We start from the raw sequence: 22,658 nt of genomic DNA, 5'->3' as shown, positions 1-22,658 counted from the left end.
CATTGGGGATATTTACAATGGCAGATGCAACTGGGCCATATGCCATTGTAGGCAATCTCATCATACCATTCCTCCACACACTTATCAAGCTCGGTGTTGAAGCCAGTTAGGTTTTTTGCCCCCACTGCTCCCCTCAGAAGGCTGTTCCAGAACGTCACTGCTCTGATTGTTAGAAACCTGCATCTAATTTCAAACCTAAACTTATTGATGGCCAGTTTATATCCATTTATATATAAATTGGCCCTTAACTTAAATAACTCCGCTCCCTCCGTGGTGTGTATCCCTCTGATGTATTTATAGAGAGCAGTCATATCTCCCCTCAGCTTTCATTTGGTTAGGCTAAACAAGCCAAGCTCTAAGTCTCCTCTCAAAAGGTAGCTTTTCTGTTCCTCGGATCATCCTGGTAGCTCTTCTCTGCACCTGTTCCAGTTTGAATTCATCCTTCTTAAACATGGGAGACCAGAACTGCACACAGTATTCCAGGTGAGGTCTCACCAGTGCCTTGTATAATGGCAGTAACACTTCCCTGTCTCTACTAGAAATATCTCATTTGATGCATCCTAGGACTGCATTAGCCTTTTTCTCGGCCACATCACACTGGTGGCTCATAGTCACCCTGTGATCAACCAATACACCCAGGTCGTTCTCCTCCTCTGTCATTTTCTCCTGAAATGTTCTGAATAGAAGCTGGTCACCTCACTGCCTCTAGGGATCAACTCTGTGCCAGGCAGCAGACCTGGCTTTGACTCCTACTCTCCTGTCCCAGAGCAGGCCCAATGCCCAAACTGGTTTCTACCCTGCCATGAGGAAGATCCAGGGTTGACTCCCAGTCGCCCTGAGCCCTCCCAGGGGACACTGCTGTGCCAGAGAGGAGACTCAAATTTCATTTCTGCTGCCCGGAGTCGGGCAGACCAGGGGTATTCCAGAAATCAGCGCGGTGGCCGACACTTACTGCTCTGGGCTCCCACTTTGGGAGAGCGGGGAATTAGGCTTCTCACCTCTGATGATATTTTGTTCCAAAAGTTTGGAGGGTTTCTAGGGCTTCAAGTGGTCTGGAATAATCACCAGGTATGGCTTTGGCTGGCAATGAATTTTCACCAGTTCATACCAACATCCTCCTTCCTGCCAGGGCAACAGGACAACATGGTGAAAGAGGAGCACAGTCAGTCAGATCGGCTCTACGGTTGGGTAGCTTCATCTTTCGCTGTTCTGCCTTCTTTTATTCTCTTCTCACCCCGTTCTGCCTCCATGTGCCTCTGCCCTCTGATTTCCATTCCGCTCTACTTCCTCCTCTCCCTCTGGATTCCCTCCCGCTCCCAGGGCGACAGACTCAGGCGGTGTCAATCCGCCTTCCTACCGGGAAGGCAACGGCTTTACACCACCAAAGGATCTGGCCCCCACTGTCTCTCTGACTGCTCCTGTTGCTTTCCTCCCAGTTCTCTCTGCCCTGGTCTTGCTCCCTTTCCTTCTCCTCCTTGGCAGGGGGACACTCTCTCTCCCGTCTCCTCCTGAATCAAGTTTGTGTAGCCCAAAGCCGAGGGAGCGAACAGGAACGGCCGAGAGCCTGGGCTTCCTCCTTTTGTTCACTCATGACAAAATGGACTTCTAGAAAAACACTGACTCGGCAATCTGACAGGCAGGAAACGCAGCCCTGCGGTCTCCCCCACCCCGATTTCCTTGGTTAAGGTGTGGCTACAGTCAGGGGAGTCTACGCTGGAACATGGCCCCTTCTAGCTGGATAGCTCCATATCCCAGCTGCTGCCAGGCTCTGCCCTGCTGGGCCCTGCAGAGTCGGTGCCGCTGGAGCAGAGGGGGTGGATTCTGCACTGCCGGCGCAGTCCTGACTGGCAGAATCCCTCGCCCTGGTGGGCATGGCAGGGAGAGCAGAGCAATGCCCAGGGTGCTGAGGGAGGAGCTGGTAGAACCATTATCATGGTCGGAGCTGTAACCTGAACCCACTGGAGCTGGAGGTTCCTGGGAGGGGAAACAAACAGGGGACCTCAGGATGATGTTCCTAATCAAATCACTTCTCTCCCTGCACCACTAACCACTCCCAGGCATCAGCAATATAATCCTCCAAGAACGGGGTGTCTGAGATCATCTCTCCTCCCCTCCCCAGCAACTCATCACTGGATTTAGCTGCTTGAACCGATGGGAAACTGATGCCCTAGGATGCTCATCTCACACCCTCCAATGGGTCTCTATATGGACACCAAGGACATCCAGATTCCTAAACACGGCTGCGGTGCCCCATGTGCCAGATTCTGGTGTTAGTTACACCAGTTTGCCGTTATGCCACCAACATCCGTGGAGTTACTCTGGACTCACACCAGCATCACTGAAACCCGGGCCCCGTTTGATACATGCCCTGTGCTTTGCAGGAAGGCCCTCAAACCCACCAGACTTTATGATGGTGCAAACCACCATCACAGCTTGTTCTTTTCCTGTTACGTTCTGTTTTATTTAGTGTAGAATGAAAAGCTCATACCTAAAAGAAGCCACCGTTCTTGACTGCAGACAGCCCTTAGCCAGAGTGATGATTGTGCCACTTGGGTGCAGGGGTTAAAGTATAGGGGGACACAGAGCTACCCCCTCCCCGCTATATCAGAGGGAGAACTCCCCCCTCTTCCTTAGCTGGTGCAGGGGCAACCCCCTCTTTCCGTTTCAATAGACTGTAACTGCTGCTTGGGCACCTGGAGCGTTCTGCCCTGTCCCGTGGAATCTCGCTGCCCTCTCCGTCTGATTTGGTAACAGAAATGGGGTGGTGGAGTTAATGTGTAGCAGCCCTCTGCCCTGACAAGCTCAAAGCAAGCGGAAAAAAAGGAATGGCTAGTTACTCTCTCTCTCACTCGCCAGCCCTTCTCCACCCGAGGCTCAGCCATCACTCCTGGCACTGGCTGCTGCTGAATGTGCCGCATGCGATGAGCGGAGGCTATTTGCTCAGTCCTAGGGGCCAGGCTGGGGACAGGATGAAAAAAGAAAAAAACAATACCCCCTTCCTATTCTGCGCTGGTCACCCTGCGTGCAGCTCCCTGGGACGAGGAGACCAGCGGGTCCGTCCGAGAAACACGGGCCCGGGGGGCACTGAGGCCACGGCCAGCCAGAGTGGGGCCCCACCCTGCACTACAGCCGCGCACGCAGAGGTGCTCAACGTTTCACGGCCCCGAAGATGTCCCTGTTCTGCCCGTAGGGCACGGCCAGCTCCAAACTGGCTAATCTTCTTGCTCTCATCGCTCTGCACCTTGCCCATCAGCGGGAGTCTGTGCACTCTCCCCCTCTCCACACTCTGCGTGTCGCCGCCCAGCACCTCTCCCCATCTACCTCTGCTGAGCACGACTCCCTCCTACCAATCCCCTCTTCCTCCTCCAGATGTTGTCTCTTTCACTCTTCCCCAGCATGCGGCTCTCTCCCCATCTGCTCTCTCTCTTTAACCTGGGAGCCTGATCCTGTAGCCACTCTACCTGGGAAACTCCCATTGGGCCACCGCATTAGACCCAGGATGTGTCTCTCCCCCACCCCCAATTTTGGTGTGAGTCTGTTGCTTGTTCTGAGTTTATTGTCTCCTATGTTACTGCAAGCTCTATGGGGCAGTTCTGTTCTTCTGTGAAGCTCCAGGCTTATCTATAAGTGACTACTAATAGTGTAGGAACAGTTTCCTTTGGGGCTGCGTATTTGTGCTCCCATCTAGCCTCCAATTTCGCCTGCTTTCTGCAAGAAGTACTTGCTCTACGTTTTCACTGATTTTTCCAAATCAGTGAACGTAGCAAAATAACCCATTTGCAGCAGCTATTTCCAAATGCAAAACATTTCTCATCAGCTCTGCCCTGCCTCCACGGGGCTCCCCCTGCCCCTTCACTGACAAAGACACTCAACATCGCTGGAGCTTTCCATCTCCCTTACCTGTCCTCAGAGGCAGCTCTGCTGGGGGGTATTTGCTGCGCAGCTCCAGTGCTTTAGCCCTTCTCCAAACACCCCATACGCTGTGGACCGATTGTCCTGGTGACTCTTCCCCCTTTCAGCTCAAATGCATCCAACAAGTCACATAACCTGACGGAGGAAGCGGTGCTAGGACATGAGTTGTTTCCTCCTATTGTCTGCAGGGAGAAAGGGCACAGATGAGCTGGAGAAAGTAGAGGCACCAAAAAAAAAAAAAAAAAAATATGGCCACAAAGTTTGGAACCCAGCATGCATCAGTGTTTGAAACACCTGAACCTGCCCAGCCCTCCTTCAGGCCCTTTGTCCCTCTCTGCATTAGGAAATGAGCCAGGTTTGGAAACCATTTTCTAACCTGGCTCCTTCACTTTCACCTGGAGCAAACGAGAATGTGGTTAGCTGGCCTGCGCGGATCACACCAAACCGGGTTCGTGGCTGATTCCGAAAACTTATTCCGGGCCGGCTTCCACCAGCCCAAGAGATAGCATCCTCTCTTCTCATCGCTGAGCCTCGCCATCCAGGCCTCTGCTACCTCCAGGCTGGACTGCTGCTGCTGTGCTCTCCCTGGGGCTAACTTCTCAAGGTCAGTGATGGTCTTCAGGCCATCTGGCACCTTCGGTAGTGCCATATTTGACTGGCCTACTGGTGAGGCAGGGCAGACTGGCAGGAGCATGTTACGCCTGATCCCTGCGCTGGCAGCCAGTGCTCTGCCAAGTGAAAACCAAGGTGCTGGTCCCTGTCCATAAAGCCTGAAATGGCTACACCCCAGTAGGCACAGAGCTCCTGTGATGTCCCACCAAGTCCAAAAGTTTTGGCTCTTTGTCCATATCATGAAACTTGTGGGCACGGGGGAGCAGAGAGGTGTCCCTAGCCAACTCCTTGCCTCTGGCATTTTCTCCTGCTGGGAGCACGTCTGACTTTGTTGAGGCTTTGCATGAAATGTGGTTTCCAAAATCTCCGGTCTGGCTCATAGCAGCTTCACAAACTGGTACCTTCCCTTGGAGGTTACATCATGTGCTGTAGAACCTAAGCTTAAAAAGTGAAGTCAGACTGGATATGAACTGAGGCAGCAATGCCTTCCTGACATCAGGCCTGAGAGAAATATCAGCTGCCCCCATCATCTCAAGAGGGTGTGCGCTCTGAAGCCTCATAACAATCATTTGACTGTCAACAGTGTTGTTCACAATTTCGTATCAGAGGCAAGAGAATCACATGATGAAGGTTTCCGCAATCTCCTGCAAATGGCATCTCAGTTTGGTATCACAGGCGAACAGGTTGTAGATGGAGCTTATTTTTTCCAATCTGACATCTGTTTAGCTGACTGGCTTGGTTTGCTCCCTGCTTGATATTGCAGAACAGATGCTTCCCTTTCTGGAACTGTATTTGTGACGGGACATCTACCTGGTAAAGTGCACACAGATGAGACGACTGTGCTGGAGTCAGCATCTGCAATAATTCAGGCAGGAAATTACTTGGATTCCCATCTTGTGGAATCTGGTGTCTCTAGGCGGTTGTGGTGAGGGGGGCTGGAGAACAGGCAGCCTCTGGGTCCCTTAATACGGTCTGTATCATGGAATTGTCCTGAAGCAAACTTTCAAAAAGGTGACAGCCCGATTTGACCCCTGTCCTACTAGAAATTAACCTGAGCCCTCCACACACAAGGGCCCTTGAACTGCCACAGGAAAGCAGCAAGTTTGAGGCTCTACTGACCTGTGGCTGGCTCAGAACTGGAGACCTAAACGGTCATTCTGTCCCCCTGCAAAAGCTGGTTTTAAGCTGCTGAGCAATCGCAAGGCATCCCTGCCCCCCCCCCCCACTCTCAAAGGAGGGCTTAATCCAGCTTTAAGCTGGCCACCTTTCCTTTTCAAAACAAAGGGTCTGATCCTGCAACAGCCTCATTCACACAAGGAGTCCTAGCGAAGCCAAAGGGCTTGCCAAGTGAGGGCTACTCCCGTAGGGCAGAGGTCACAGGGGCAGGTAGGCTGAGGCATGTGTCGCTTAGAAGGACACAGGCCTAATGTTTAGTACAAGCTGCTCCCATTTTGCTTGGATCAAAGAGCAGTAGCAACAGCATCGGCTGGCTCCTGCAGCCACCCAACCCACACAAAGAAGCCAGTGTCATTGGGAGAGCAAGGAGGGGCAGGCCCTCCAAGGCTGAGGTCTGCAAGGAGGACAGAAAAGGCCACAGTCTTGTGTGTCTCCTCCCTGCACAGAAATCCTCCTCCCTTCACCCCACTCCCCGCTGTGTGCACAGGAAGGAGAGACTCCACTGCACAGTGGAAAATTCCACCCTCCTCTCCCCAGCACACATAACATTTACATTAAAAACAAGTTTCCTGTGTTTCTCTTTCCTGTGTCCCGCTGCCCAGCGTTTGCTGCTGAACGTATCCAGGGCAGTCTCTGCCCCTGTCCCTCTGCAACGCGGCTTTTTGTTGTTCAATTCAAACAGGAGCAGAGTTTTAGCTCAGCCATTCCGCACACTGGTTCAAGGACAATCCTTTCCCGAGGATCTCTCAGATGGAGTCTGGCCCAGCAAGACAATTAAAACTCTGTACCCAGCTGCAAACCAGTGTGATCCAAGATCTGAGCAACCCTACAATAACAATACAACGTGCATAGTCCAAATCTCCGGGACAATCAGGCACTAAACATTGAGCCTGCTCCTGCAGCTCTTACACAAACAGCCACATCGGAGTCAGTGGGACCACCCAGGTGAGGAAGACGTGCAACAATGGGGCCCACTAGCTGGTCCAGCTCGTGACCAAGAGCCCAGCCCTGCCCTCACTGGGCCCAGATGGGAGCAGTTTCAGGCCCTGAGATAGTGGTATGGCCGCCTTCTGATCTGCAGGCAGAGAGGTCTGCGCTTCCGGAGCCGAGAGTTCTATTGCAGATGTTGTCTAGCCGATGATCACAACATCTGGCTCTGCACGCTGCGGTCACCTGAATGTTTTAATGATCCCCACAGAGCAGTACTTTGCGCTCCTGATAGGAAGACAGCCCCCCTTTCAGGTGACCACAGCTACATGTTTGCCATCCTCACTCTCCTTACAAAACTCATGGGGCGCATTGAGCAAGGCGCCTACCCGGAGAGTTGAAGCATCTCCCCTCCAGCAAGTCCTCACTCACACAAGCCTAGGAACCAGAGTCCGGTCCAGAAGACCCAGTGCTGACGTTCATTCAGACAGACTAGGGTGTGGCACCAGAAGTGGACCCCTGATCCTGCAAATAGATGCACTAGCCCTGCCTCTCAATGTGGGATTCCATTGACTCTGTGGACTCCTGCACCCACACAGAATCCCACTGACGTCAATGTGACACCATAACGGCACAGGGGTACATGCTAATGCATCCATTAAGGAGGATCAAGGACTTAAACAGCCTAGACATTTGCTAGTGAGAAATCAGCATTTTACTTTATGAAAATTACATTTCAACATTTTTCTGAAAAAGGCTTAAATGCAAATTCTCCACCAACTGAATAATCCAGGGCATTGTACCTGACTGGCAGGAGTCTGAGCAGCACAATGGGTGACAGCTAAAACTCTGCAAAGTAATGGCCTGTTCCCGAGAAGTGCAGAGAACAAGCAACTTCCACTGGAATCAGAGAATATCAGTTTCGCATCAAGTCACTGGATCAGGGCCCTGGAAGATCTAAAAGAAAGAAACAAAAAAAAGATGGCAGAGTTATGTTCCTAAGCTCTCACTAGGCAGAGGGTCCTCGCACAGATTCCATAGACGACACCATCACATGTCAGAGAAGCTGAAACTCCCGTCGTGAAAGAAAGTAGTGGTGCAAAACTACCCATCCATCCTCCCAACTCTCTCTGCAAAGCAAAAACACCACACACACACACAGACACAAACACTTCCTTTAATAAAATAAATGAACTCAGCATTAGGGTTAGATTTTAAATGCACAACAGTCGGGACATTCAGAAACCTGTTTCCTACAGCCACTGTCACTCAGCACATACTAGTAATTTGTATTACTATAGACTTAAAAGAAAGCATTATATACATAAGAAAGCATTAAGTCTATAGTAATACAAACATATACATGTGCACAAACTGGCTAAGTTAGTTAGTTATAATGGAAGCTGCTAAAATTTAATCGATGTGCATTTCAGAGGTGAACCCTCATGCTGGATTAGTGAGCAGTGGGTTTTTATTTATTTTCATATAATGTCTATATTTTAGATTAGGTATCGTTTGTCCGCACACACGTATACACAGAGAGGGGTGAGGAGGGGAATGGGGGAAGGGAGTCAGTCTAGCTCTAACACAGATTTTACTTTTAGTGGCATGGTGACATTCAAGACAAGAAGAAAAGGAGTACTTGTGGCACCTTAGAGACTAACCAATTTATTTGAGCATAAGCTTTCGTGAGCTACAGCTCACTTCGTCGGATGTTGAGCTTATGCTCAAATAAATTGGTTAGTCTCTAAGGTGCCACAAGTACTCCTTTTCTTTTTGCGAATACAGACTAACACGGTTGCTACTCTGAAACCATTCAAGACAAGGGGTTTAAATTCCACAGCCCTTCCTCTACCAAAGGCTTTCCCAGTAAGTACAGAGGGATGCATCTGCTTAGTTGCTGCTCTCCCGAAGGCTGCGCTTCACTTTAGTTTTGCTTCTTCCCCCCCACCGTTCCTCCCCCCCGCAGCTCTGTGTGAGCATAAGCCGGGCTAGGAAAGCAACACAACACTCCATTCAGCTCTCATTTCTGTGAGTAAAGTAAACCACACCCACTCACTCCCACCAGGAGAATTCACAGGACTCTGGTAGCTGCTGGGTGAAAGGATTTCAGTCCCTTCTTCTTTGCCATTCCCATCTTCACTTTCCTCGGTTTTGCGTCACCCTAGCCCTGCTTTCCTGGGGAAGGATCTGCCTTGTGCAAACAGGAGGAAGCAGCTGGGTAAGTTGTTGGGGGCTTGGGCAGGGGGAAGACGAGGCTGGGTTGCAGCCTCTCACTGCTGTGACAGCAGCGCACTTTCACATATTAAGCCCAAATGATTTCAAGGACCTTAATGCAGCTCCTGGTCCTGGGGGTTTGTCCACACTGCACAAGCAGCATGCTGAGCGCTCCCTGCTCAGGAGAGACGTGAGCATTCAGTGACCAGGAAGGCTGCAGGTCAGGACTGAGCTGTATTGGCAGGGCCCAGGACTGGGATACGCCAGGGGTGCACCAAACGAGGATCGCACTCCCTGTGTGTGTGAGTGGAGTCTGGGATGGGTGCTGCTGCTCAGCGCTGAGGTGAGCCAGCAGGGCTTTGTGGGGCCCAGGGCTGGGATAGCTGGGGCTGTTGCAGGAGGGGCAGTGCCATGTGGGGCCCAGGGCAGGCGACGCTGCAGGCCAGGAGTGAGGCACGTCAGCAGAGTGGGATCCCCAGGTGTGGAATAGCCAGGCGTGCTGGAGGACAGGCTCAGCAGCTGTTTGTAGGGGCACAGGATTGACACAGAAGGGCAGAAGGGAAGTGCATTAACATAACAGTGGATGGAAAGCTGGCACTGACCCTGGTTCAGGAGACTCACCAGCGTGGGCCTGGTCTACGCTCAGCTCAGCTCCACTGGGGTTTGCAATGGTGGGAGCCCTGCTGCAGACGGAGCTGTGAACGCTGATATTTGCTATTCTCGCCCGTGAGATTCCCCCCACCCCCTCCCCCAGCTCTAGACTCTCCCACATACATTTTTGCCACTCCACTGACCATTCAAAGAGCCTTTGCTAACGCTGCCCATTTTGCTTCTAGCCACATTCTTAGCTTACACTAATTCGCTAAAACAGCAGCTCGAAGGCCTCGGCCCAGGGCGTGCCACGTCTCCAGCACTCAGAGCGGATTCACTGCCTCATGAAGCCTTGGCTTCTTCCTGTCCTGCGTTACCCCCAGCAGGATGGACAGGGCTCTGGGCAGGCTCAGGGCCGGGAGTGAGGCCCCTGGGTCGTCGGGCTGCTCTGCCACTGACTCTGTGACCTCAGGAGAGTCATTTAAACCTTTCCAGGCCTTACTTCTCATCTCTCCAACGTCTCTAGTGGCTTCTTCCTGGCTTTATCTCAAGCCTATCCTCCAACCTCATCTTCCTTGACCTTTCTGCTGCCGTCGACCTGTGACTCTCACCTCGCTTGGTTCTCCTTCTGCATCTCTGGTGGCTCTTCCCCCCTCCTTTCCCACTTCTCTATGGATGTTCCCTAGCGCTTCATCTTGGGTCCTCTCCTCTTCGCCCTCTCTATCCCATCACTGGGTGACCTCATCTGTTTGCAGAGGTTTAGCTGTCACCTGTGTGCTGATGACTTTCAGATATAGTTTTCTGCTCTGGACCGCTCTCTCATTGACTCTCCAACAGCTCCTCTTGGGCAGTTCACGGTCAATTCAAGTTCAGCATGGCCCAAAACAAGCTTACAGTCTCCCCTGCCAAACATCTTCACTGACTTTGTTCCAGGTTACAGCTGACCCGACCACCATCTCTTGCATCATCCTGGCCCATAACCTGGATGACATCTGTGGCTCCTGTCTCTCCTTCTCCCCAAATATCCGGGCCATTTCTTATTCCTGTCACTCATTCCATCACAATATTTCAAATACACAGCACTTTCCTTTCTGCCCTGAGGATCAAGTCACTTGTCCTCAGCCCTCTTCGGTCAATCAACCGTGACCACTTCTGATCCATCTGAAAATGCTGCTGCCAAAACCACCTCTCTCTCGCTAATTGCTCCAACCACATCACCTCCCACTGAGTCACTTCACTGGCTTCCCACCACCCTGAACATCAAATACAAACTTCTTGTCTTTGCTCCTAAGCCCGGCCTCTCAGACATGGTCTCCTCCCGCATTTCCCACCTCCACATCCAACCTGCTTTGCCAGTGCGGCCAGCCTCTCACAAACACCTCCATCCCCATTACTTCTTCCCCGCTGACCCTTATGACTGGGGCACCCCTCACGACACAGTCGCCAAGCTCACCTCCTTTCACCTCATCCAAGCCTTTCCTAAGAACCCACCTCTGCCAGAAAGTCTATGGGGAAACAAGGTGGAAGTAACAATCCAAACACAGAATCAACTTGGATGAGCCATCCAGATGGGTCCAGACCTCACTTCCAAACCACCTGATCTTATTATGGAAAACCTTGTCCTCCTGACATGTTCACCTCCCGTTGTTGCCTTCTTCTGATCCCTCCCTTGGTGTGTCCTCTCCAATACAGATGTCAAACTCGCTGGAGCAGGGATCATGCCTTTTACTTGTTATGGGGAAGTACCTTGCACCTTTGGGGCACTTGCAAATAAAAAAAATAAATAATGATGATGATGATGATGATGTTACCCCTCTGTAAAATGAGGAGACATTACAGATCCGCCTACCAGGGGTGGTGTGAGGCTAAGCTAATTAGCATTTGTAAAGCACTCAGCTACCAACTGGAAGTTGCGGTACAAGCAAGGATGCACTGGAACAGTGCTATTGATAGCGTGATTCGCTCAGAATGGCGATGAGTTACCGCAGCGTCCTACAGTACCCTCCTTCTCTTGGGATATCTGGCAACAGTAATGCGTGTTGTCACATTCCCATTAGCACATGCTCTTGTGTCTGCAGAATGCTCTCCGCTCCTTTTCTGGCAGCACCGGTGTTGTCCTTTAGCCACTCTGCCTTGGAGTGAGATTATATCTGATCTCACAAACTGAAGCAGGTTGGACCTGGTCCGTCCTTGGAAAGGAAACCTCCAAGGAAAGTCCAAGTGTTGCAGGAGGAGGTACTGGTGATTTAGCTGATGTTGCTCTGCCCTCTAAAGCCCTGATCCAGTGAAGCACGTAAGCATGTGTTTAGCTTTAAGCATGTGAGTAGTAGCCCCAACCCCTTGAGTTCAAGAATGGAAAGAGAATTAATCCAACTCCCATTGAGTTCAATGGGACAACTCACGTGCTTAAAACTAGATTCATACCTAAGTAATCTAAACTTCCCGCTGCACTTTCCCTTCGTCACACTGTCCCCTTCCCTGTCTCTCAAAGGGGCTGTAGCATTGCAATGCACCGTGAAACAGCTGCCACAATCCCCCTCAATCCCAAGGGACGCAGCCTGCGGAGCATTTAGGGTCCATGGGGATGAGAAGCACTGTGGGAATGCACGTCTCTGTCTGATTGGGGTGCCTCTTCCCTTTCTCTCTCTCACCTGTAGCTGCTTTCCAGGATGTGGGGTTCCCTGGGCCTCCTCCTGGCGTCAGCTCTCTTCCAAGCCAGGAGAGTGGCTGCCGAGCGCTGCCCACGGATCTGCATCTGCGATAACATAAAACACCACGTCACGTGCCTGAACAAGAACCTGACAGAGGTGCCCATCACCATCCCACAGGTCAGTCACTGGGCACAGCGAGGGCAGGGAGGAGAGAGAGGCAAACACAGCACGAAGTGCCCTTATACTGCCCCCCCCACCCCCACACTTGCCGCCGCTGCCACCACCGTCGCGGCCCGTCGCAACGCTCCTCACCCCCGGGGCATCGGGGCAGCCAGCCTGAGCCTCTCTCTCCCGGCACAGCACGGAGCCACACAGGCCGCTGCAGGACAGGGGAGAGGAGGCGGAACAAGACGCAGGCCAGTGTAGTTCACTTCGTGCAGATATCTGGGTTCCCAAAAGATCTGTGCAGTAACCTCGCAGCCGTTCAGTGCCATTGCTGTGAAAATCTGAAGGGGGTGGGGTGGGGGTCGAGCCACCTGCAGGGCAGTTTGCAAGATGAGCTGGTCTGCCCAGGGTCAGCTCTTCTACCGAATAACAGCATAAAAATAACTCATCTGATCAAGACAAAAAAAAGTTACAATATTTTCTGGGCAATACACAGTCAGGTCCCTACGAGGAGGTGATTGTTACAGGCCTTAAAAGCTAAAGCAGAGTCAGATGGTGAAATAAGGAAAGAAGGGAAACCCAGATGGCTGCAGGAAGGTAGTGCTGGGGTAGGAGGCACTTTCCCCTCTGAGTCCGTACTGAATTAAGGCTCACGCAGGATGCTAGCGATTGCCGCGCTGCAGGAAGCCTGGGTCAGCACGACAGACGGTCACTACTGAGACCCCAACACAGCTTTCTGCAGCAGACTGGAGGTCCTCTGGGGAGTGTCTCTTCTAAGTACTGACCAGGCATAAGCCTGCTTGTGAGATCTGGCCAGATCACAGCGATAACGACTGCAGGGAGGACAGGGACAGCCAGTCACTCTGCTGCAGAAGGGTAGGAGAGGTTGTGGATTCCATCTTCAGTAACTGATGCTTGTGTAATCAACAGGTCACCCAAAAACTGGATCTCTGGGGCAACAACATAAAAGTCATCCCTGGAGGAGCTTTCCTCCCTATCCCATACCTCACCCACTTAAACCTGCAGCGATGCCATGTGGAGAGTATTGAGGAAGGAGCTTTCAGGGGACTAGGACGACTGATCTACCTCAACCTGGCTTCCAACAGTATAGCCTTCATCTACCAGGAGTCCCTGGATGGGCTATCTTCTCTTCAGCAGCTCATCCTGGAGAAGAACCGCATAGAAGAGATAAAGCCAGGGGCTTTCAGCCAACTGGGCTTCCTCAACTTCCTCAACCTTGGCGAGAACTTCCTGGTCTACCTGCCAGATATGGTCTTCCAGGGTCTGCAGCTGATCAAGTGGCTCCGCCTGTCCCATAATGCACTTCATGTCATAGCCACGGAGGCCTTTGCTGGGTTGCCTACCCTGAGGAGGTTGAGCCTGGACCACAACGAACTGCAGTCCCTGCCCACAGAGGCCCTGTCAAGGCTGTCAGATACCACACGGCTGGACCTGGGACACAACCCTGTCACCTACATCGGCGAGGAGGCCATTGAGATGGCTTCACTGAAGCAGCTGTTCTTGGACAACATGGCCCTGCAGGATGTCTCACACAAAGCCTTTGTGAAGAGCCCCCTGCTGCACACAGTCGACCTCCACAACAACCAGCTGCAGGTGCTGCAGCCGCTGACAGAAGCCGCCCACCTGAAGAAAATCAACTTAACAGGGAACCCCGTAGTTTGCACTTGCTACATGCGGCCCTTCAAAGAGTGGATGGAGAAAGCGAGGGTCCAGGCTGATGTGCCATGTGCAGGTCCTGGTGCCTTCAGGGGTGAGCAGCTGGAGTTGCTGAGGTCCATTGATATGAAATGTGGGGGCCATGCCCCGGACAAGGAGCAGCTCCCCAGCCCAGCCACCCGCAGGAGGGAGACAGAGGGAGATGCTAAGACGAGGTGTCCAAAAGTCTGCGCCTGCTCCCCTGATTTCCAACACAGCAACTGCGAGAACAGAGGCCTCCGGAAAATCCCCAAGGGGTTCCCTGGCAACACCCAGCTCCTGGACCTGCGCCAAAATGAGTTCCGCTCCATACCCAAGGGATCCTTCCCTGGCTTGAAGGAGCTGGTCTCACTCCACCTGCAAAACTGCAAAATCACAGAGCTGCAGCTGGGTGCCTTCCAGGGCTTAAAGAAGCTGGTCTACCTCTACCTATCTAACAACAACATCGCTGCCATAGATGCTGCTGCCTTTGATGGGGCCCCCCAGCTCAGCTACTTGTACCTGGACCGCAACAGGTTCACTCAGATGCCCACCGGGGCCTTCAGCCACCTGCCCAACCTCTTCTCCCTCCATTTGCAGCATAACTCCATCAGCCAGCTGTCAGACGATGACCTGGCTGGGGCAGAGCAGCTACGTTGGGTCTACCTGAGTGGGAACCGCATCACTCGTGTGTCCCCCAGGGCCCTGAGCCCCGCCAAGATGCTAGAGAAGCTGCACCTGGATGAGAACCTTTTGCTGGAAGTGCCCACCGGGTCCCTCCGGGGTTTGCCTGTCCTTACTGAGCTGAAGCTGTCCAAGAATCCCATCCAGTATATTGGGGATGGAGCCTTCCTCCCAGTAGCCAGGTCCCTCCTGCACCTGTATCTGGATAATATGGGGCTAGAACAGGTGAGAGGGAGGGAAGGAGGGAGATGGGCGAGTGCCCCAGCCTGCTAAAGCTGAATCCTACTATACAAGTTACTGTTCAGTCACCTCTCCTCCCTGCTCCCACTGCAGGGCGCTTCCCTGCAGCATGTTCCAGTGTTTCGTCTGGACCAAATGAAGGGGTTTCCAACCCAAGGCAATGGCCCCAACACTGGGGCTTGCACCACTTCCCTTGGGAGACTATTGCTCAGCCTCAGACCTCTCTTGGAAGAAAAGCTTCCCGATATTTAGCCTGAATTGCACCTTTGTTCAGTTTCATCCTGTTACTCCTAGTGATTATGCTCCCTCAGCCTGCCCTAAACAGTCCCTCTCTCCCCCTCCTTGGCAATTGCACCTTTCACAGGTGCCAGATCTCCCCCACATCATTGCCCAGCCAGGTTACAGGCTCTTTGTTTCTTTAATCTGTCCTCATTAAGGGTTTGATCCAAAGCCAATAGAAATTGATAGTTAATAGAAAGATTCCTGTTTCTTTCAATGGGCTGTAGATCCTGCCCTAAGCTCCTCCCCCCAGGGTCCTAATAATTGATATTTCTCTCTCCTCCAATTTGTCAATATTTCTTCTTGTCCTGTGAAGAGCGATTCTGAGGGATTCTTATCTGCTACTCACCTGTTTCTCTCTCCTCTCAAGCACCCCAAATTGCCACCATCCTCCTGCCAGCCAAGGCTCCTTTCAGGCTCAACAAGGCTGCATCCGGGGCCTCCCACATTGCTTTCACAGCAACTCCCAGCCCTGGGGAAGGAGAGCACCAGACTTGGGTCCAGGGAGATTGCCTGGCCATTCAACCATCCTGATCGGTTTTACGCACAAAACCCAGAACGAGGCCAGCGCAGAGCCCAGAGTTTCTCTTGCTTGTAGAGAAGAAAGTGGAACACATCCCTGCCAAATTCTTCTTTCCCTTTCAATGGAAATTTGGGTATATTCTGGGGTCCCCAAAATGAAACCGAAACTGGTTATGTAAAGTAAAGGGGTCTCATTAGTTTTCCATAGCATGACACCCTTGTTCAGCTACTTGTACCGAATCCCACTTCATGCATGACCCCAGAATCCTCAGTGCTGGTTTTCACAGCCTCTCAAAGGAAGTGCTGCAGGAATGGTGGTCACTGAGGTGCTCCTGGAATCTAGAGACCATCCTGAGCACGAGAGACTGAACCAAACCTGAAAACCAGAGGTGGGAAAGTGGAGTGGGCTTTTCCCTTTGTGATTGTCACAGAGGCTGACAATCTCTGCCACAGGGATTAAATTAAAATGGGGAATTGGATCCACAAAGTCTTGCAAGTAGAAAGCATGTATTCTACGGCTCTGACCCAACTAAGCACTTAAACACGAGTAGCAGCCTTGAAAATGGCACTGCTCATATGCTTAAAGTTAAGCACATGCTTACATGCTTTGTTGGACTGGGGCCTGTTTAAACTGAGATAAAAAATAAGATGAAAATCAGCTAACCAGGGGCTGAAAAAGCCCCTACAATCTGCTCAGTTCAGTGTCTTGCCATTAATTAAAGGAACACCTGAGTCAAGGTGAAAAGCTATACTAAGCGTAACACATCCAGTTGCCAAAAAGAACAAAATATCAAATAGAAAAGGATGTTAAATATAGCTATTAAAAATTGCACATATTTATATAACACCGTACAAATGTTATTTGTACTTTCAAACACAGAACAGGTGAAATTCCCTGCTCCAAAGAGTTTACAGTCCAGAAAATAATGTAAAATTAGATAGGACACTGCCAACTTGAGTCTGATGCAGGTTACTTAAGAGACACAAAGTGCAACATTTCAATATGTGAAGGAGGTAAAGGCTTTCAGAGCTATTTAAGGGAATTAATATTTAGCACTAAATATTCAGTACCACAATTACATTAACCAATAAAGACAGAGAACTCACTTTTCACAGTAACTTTGAAAGTATCTGCTTCTCTCACAATGAGCTCCTGCTCTTCCTTTGTCACAAATTATGTCATCAAACTGAACTGCCTGTTGGGAAGTATTGATACAAAGTGACAGTAACACAAGCCCCATTCACAGTAGAGACACGAACCAATGAGAGCTATTTAACACACACAAACACACACAATCAGAAAGTGCATGCAGATATTTAACTGCCTATTAAAATCATCCACGGGCTGTTTTCCTTTGACTCATCAGCCCCATCTCATCATTTGCAGCTTTCCTCAAGGGCCTTTGCTGGACTGGGTCCCAGGATGAAGAGTCTGTACCTGGACAACAACAACATGCATAACGTGCCTGACTTGTGCAGCTTCACAGGGCTGGAGGTCATCAACCTGAGAGACATCCCGTTCCACTGCGACTGCCAGCTCCTCCCACTGCGCAGGTGAGTCACTGCTTAGGTCCAGCAGCCTGGCTGGGTCTGACTGATAGGAGGGTGTGGATCTCTACTCAGTTCCTGCCAGGGAGATGTTCACGCCACTGAAAATATCATTGCAACAGGCACCAATTTGCAACCTTGCTGCCAGTCTTAGCAGGGATGCTAATCCATGGGAACATTGAAATCCATGGGACTTAGGTGCCTAAATACCATTGAGGATCTGGGCCCTCCTGCCTAGAGGGGAGCACTCCACAGTATTACTGAGGCATATGGGCAAATGAGGGCAAAGAGGAAAAGCAAAGGAACTGGCAGATCAGAAAAGACCATAGGTCCTCTGGTTGCCTGTCTCACCCAATTCCCAACGCTTGATGCTTCCAAGTGAGGTGTAAACGGCACATAATGCGCCTCATTGGGCTGTAGCCTGGCATGTATTTCTTCACGACCTCAGTTGCTGCTCACCTTATACCCTGAAGTGTGAGGTTCAGAACCCCTGAAATATGTCCTGGCTGGGGTGACTGCAGCTGCGATTCTTACTCTACACAACTGCCTTTTTGGGGTGTTAAAACTTTCCAAACTGTTTGCACATGTGGGGAGACTGAAGTGCCCTGCCTGAGCTGTCCCTGTTCCAGGGGAACTCAGAGGGCGTCACTCTCCAGGGCAGTCAAGCCCACCCCAAACTCCCTTTGAACTTGTTAACAGAGAGCAAATGCCCTGGTTTGTCAGTGCAGCCATTTGTGCCCGTAATTTGCTAAGTCCACCTGGAGTTTTTCTCATCTCCTCCCTCTGTCTCTTGCCCCGTTTTCAGATGGATTGATAAACTGAACCTGCGTGCGGGAGCCACCTGTGGGTCCCCTGCAGAAGTCCGCGGGCAGAAGATCAAGCTTTCTGCTGTCTTCAAAAGCTGCCCAGGCTGGGGTATGGCGAAAGCCAGAAGGGCCCATCCAGACAAAGTCAAGGCCAAAATCAAAGCAGAAAGAAGTCCCAGCAAGGAAAAGAGGTCAGGAAAAGCCCAAGCCAGAGGCGCCAAGAAGAGCAAAGCATGAGAAGGAGCGGCCACACTGCAGTGGCTAAAGTGTCTATCAGCAGTGTGTGGCTGTGGAGGCACTTCACCAGCTAGTAGGACGCAGCTTCATGAGAGAGAAGCTTTAACGGGCTTTTATCCACGTTGCAGTGAGATTTCCATTGCACAGCAGAAAGGAGCAAACCTGACCGCAGCTATGGGAGACTGAGCTCCGGGGTTCTGGCGGGATGGGGGCTGGAAGGGATGTATGTGTGTAGTGTGTGTTGCAGGGGGAGGGAATTCAAAGAGGAAATCGCATTGAGAGGAAAAGGCAGATGTGGGAGTTCCTTCTGACAATCCTATGATGCTTTTCATGAGGGAGCATCCCCTCCCGCCCCCCCCGCTTCTGTGCCAAATTGTAGCTTGAACAGTTCCGTTTTGCCTCCCTAAGTTCCTCTTGCAGTTTCAGTAGAACGTGTTATTGTTCTCTTCCTGCCCTAAAGCGCCGCATAGTGCTGCTGTGCATTATGTTTCACCCCAGAGGTGGCTGATTTTTAGTGGTGGGGGAACAATCGGCTGTCCAAAGACAGGGTTCCATGTCATCTCTGATTCAGTGGCCAGCCCTTGCTGCAGAATTGGAGCTTTCAGTCAAAACCAATACACTTCTAGCCCGCCTCGTTGAGCAGGTAATACTGGAAACACAAACCAAGCGTAACACATGCAGTATTGACTTTGTGAGTCTGCAGAAACCCTGGAACAATAGCTTTGGGGGGTAAAACACACCCCATTGATCTCAGTGGAGAGTCAGGTCTCAAACCTTGAGATGACTGTTGAAATGCCAACATTGCTAGCTGTTCCACTACTGAAGGTTTCAGAAGAAAAGTCCAGCAAATCCCCGACCGCCCCCTGCACCTTCCCTCGTGTCAACAGCTCCAACTGTCTCCCCGCCCAAGTCCCCAGATCTCCCCCTCACACTGCTACCCTGCAGGTCTGCGTCCTTAATACAAACATCGGCAGCAAATAGAACATTTATGAATCTAAACCTCAAAATAAACAGCACAGGGGGCTACTGTACTGAGTGTATTATTTATTTTTGTTCAGAAAAGCCCCTATTTTATTTCACATGAAGGGGCTGCAGAATCTCCCCTTTCTCCAGAAAAGAGGAAGCCACACTGCAGCGCATAGGTCCCCCTCACAGCACACTAGCTGGTGCCTGGTCTACATTGAGCGAGGTGGCAATGCTCTCTGCTGCCCCTTCAGGAAGAAAGGCTCTGTAGCCAATTTTCAGAGTAGCAGCCGTGTTAGTCTGTATTCGCAAAAAGAAAAGGAGGACTTGTGGCACCTTAGAGACTAACCAATTGATTGGAGCATAAGCTTTCATGAGCTTCATCGGATGAAGTGAGTTGTAGCTCACAAAAGCTTATGCTCAAATCAGTTGGTTAGTCTCTAAGGTGCCACAAGTCCTCCTCTTCTTTCTGTAGCCAATGTGACTAGCTACACGTTATTGGAGAAGGTACATTTATCCATAATATAGGTATCACTGATCCTTTCCAATGCAGGCAGCAGTTGGATATATTCAGCGCCTCCCCTTCTGCCCCCTCCCATTTCAAAACACACTTAAAGGCAGTGAAAGACTTTTAAGGATTGGTGCCATCTAGTTTCCTGTGTGTATGGGGGGTGTCAGTTACCCACAATCCTTTGCAATAGCAAACTTATCCCCAAGTTTCATGTATCGTTTCAACACCTAGGGCCAGACCTTTGGCTGGTTTATATTGGTGTAGCTGGCCTTGAGTTATGCTGATTTACACCGGCTGAGAATTTGACCTCTAGACTTTGTTCGTGCAGACTGAAATGTTCTAGGGAACTGGAGAAAGTGTTGATCAGTTACAAGGAATTCTGCAGGGACCTAAACTTCGGCCTGGTCTACGCTGGGGGGGGGACGGGAGGAATCGATTTAAGTTACGCCACTTCAGCTACGTGAATAATGTAGCTGAAGTCGACGTACTTAGATCTACTTACCGTGGTGTCTTCACTGCAGTAAATTGACCGTTGACGCTCCCCCATCGACTCCGCTTGCGCTCCTCGTTCTGGTGGAGAACCGGAGTCGACCGGAGAGCGCGCGGCAGTTGATTTATTGCGTCTAGACTAGACGCGATAAATCGACCCTCGCTGGATCCATCACTGCCCGTTGATCCAGTGGGTAATGTAGACATTCCCTTCCTTAGCTATCTCAATTTGCCTTTTGCCATGCAAGAATCACAGGGCTACTCCCCCAGACAGGGAAGAGGCAGAGGGCTGCTCAGGACAGCAAAAGCGTTTCACATCTGTTTGTGTAAGGGACTTGAGGCTGTGTGTGCGTGCGCTCATTCTCTAGTTCGCTTACAGCAACAGAATGCTAAGAGCCTACACCAGAGGCGGGCAAACTACGGCCCGCGGGCCACATCCGGCCCCTGAGCTCCTGGCCCGGGAGGCTGTTCCCCCTCCCCCGCAGCCTCAGCGCGTCGTGTATTAAACGGCCCCGCGTAGGACTGTGCTGCTGGTCGCAGTTACGGAGAGCAATTTACTACCCTACACCGGGGCAACGCTCTGGGCGGTGTGGCTGAAGCGCCGCCAGCCACCGGTGCTCTGTGCTGTGCCGTAAGCGGGCAGGGAGCGGGAGGGGTTGGATAGAGGGCAGGGGAGTTTGGGGTTGGTGGTCAGGGGGACGGAATGTGGATGGGGTCAGGGCAGTCAGAGGGTGGGGAACGGGGGGGGGGTGTTGAATGGGGGCAGTCAGGAAGGAGAGGGGGGGTTGGATGGGACCGGTGGGGGGCAGGGAGTGGGGCTGTGTGTGTGGATGGGGTAGGGGTCCTGGGGGGGCCATCAGGGAACGGGGGGGTTGGATGGGGCAGGAGTCCCAGGTGGGAGCCTTCCGGGGGCGAGAAGCAAGGGGGGGGCGGATAGGGGGCAGGGGCACAGTCCAGCACAGCCTCCCCTAAGCAGCCCTCCATACAATTTCCGAAACACGATGTGGCCCTCAGGCCAAAAAGTTTGCCCACCCCTGGCCTACACCATATGGATGTATTATACTGCAAGAGAGTGGCAGGAAAGGACTGGCCTTGTCATTCCCCAGCACTTCAAAGAGTCATGTCCCTTCAGTATCACATGCTGCATGGGCTCTCTGAATTGCTGTGAGGAGAAATGGCAGGTGTGTTATCCCAGAGGGCCTGCTCCAGCCCCTTTGCTCACAGCTAATATTCCAGTTCAGAGGAAAAACAAACCTCAATAATACACTTCCCCTGGGGCTGGAGTTTAACACCTCTGCAGCTCCAACAAGCAGTGCTCAATCCAGCATATTTGTCCATTACAGTATGAGAGGCTGGTGCCTGAATGCAGCATGACCAATAAAATACATCTGCCATGCCTGGCACCCTTTCCAATGGTGGGAGGGGGGATTCAAAACCCTTTTCTTGCACTAAAGGCCCTGTCTCAACTTGGGAAATAGGTCATGTTTTGAAAATGTCTTTCAGTCACAACCTTTCTTTCTAGTGTAGGCAGGGCCTAAGTCAGGATGCGGGGTCCTGCCATTCCAACCATTGCTTCCTGTAGCAGACAACCAGCTTGTGAGGGCACAAGGAACAGCAAAACACTCCAAAATGCCCTGCCCCCAGAGCAGAAAAGGGAACCTTAGAGATGATTCAACAGCATCCAAGGACCCTAAGTGGAAGTGAAAATCATGTTGAAACAGTATTCTCCACTATCTTATTCTCCTGTATCATATACTTAAATGACATGAGAGCAAACACAGTACTTACCTGTATCACTGACACCTTCAGAGGATTAAAAACAAAAGACTGTTTAAAAGGTAGCATGTTAATCACCGCCGACAGAGTTTCTGCCTTTTGCATTTCACTCATCAAACTAGATGGTCAAACAAAAGTGAAATTGTCCTTCACCGGCCCATTCTTACGCACTAGCCCAGTGCTGCTGTGTTTGGGTTTCCACGGGGAAATGCAGAATTTTTTTTACATGAAAAGTATTTTATTCAAATTAGGAACAATTTCCAGGAAAGCAGTTATATAAATATGGGGGTTGAAAGTTAGTTGGCAGCTTAAGGAAAGAGCCAGAGCCCCTTGAAAAAAATTCACTGGACAAAGGAGCTAGAACATCTATTACTGCACACCTGACCATCGACTTGTATGAAAGTCAGAGCTCAGCGTGGGAAGGGGAGAGGCTAACGCCACAGGAACAAACAGTTCTGTGCCAACTGGTGCCAGGCAAAGTTCACCTCCCCTGCACACACTCCATCCTAGCTGGCGGCTCCATTTGCTGGGTGTACATACGCATCCTTCACGTTGCCATGATTGAGGACTTGACTTAGGGGACCCTTTCAGAGACCTAGAAAGCAATTCTACCACAGCGGCTGACAAGGAGCCTCCCCGACTGTGCCATGTTGCTAG

General features: G+C 51.3%; 1 protein-coding gene across 1 annotated transcript; it reads left to right on the top strand.

The window, feature by feature from the left end:
* The first annotated feature begins 12,104 nt into the window (after positions 1-12,104).
* CHADL (chondroadherin like) lies at positions 12,105-18,379 on the top strand. Its single transcript, XM_077807595.1, has 4 exons — positions 12,105-12,263; positions 13,182-14,855; positions 17,059-17,225; positions 18,025-18,379. Exons 1-4 carry the CDS (start codon positions 12,105-12,107, stop codon positions 18,260-18,262), a joined length of 2,238 nt encoding a protein of 745 aa, XP_077663721.1. The 3' UTR covers positions 18,263-18,379.
* Positions 18,380-22,658: the final 4,279 nt, after the last annotated feature.

The sequence above is a fragment of the Eretmochelys imbricata genome, chromosome 1 (genome assembly GCF_965152235.1).
Source record: "Eretmochelys imbricata isolate rEreImb1 chromosome 1, rEreImb1.hap1, whole genome shotgun sequence".
Taxonomy (NCBI): Eukaryota; Metazoa; Chordata; order Testudines; family Cheloniidae; genus Eretmochelys; species Eretmochelys imbricata.
This window is presented reverse-complemented; position numbering and strand designations above follow the sequence as displayed.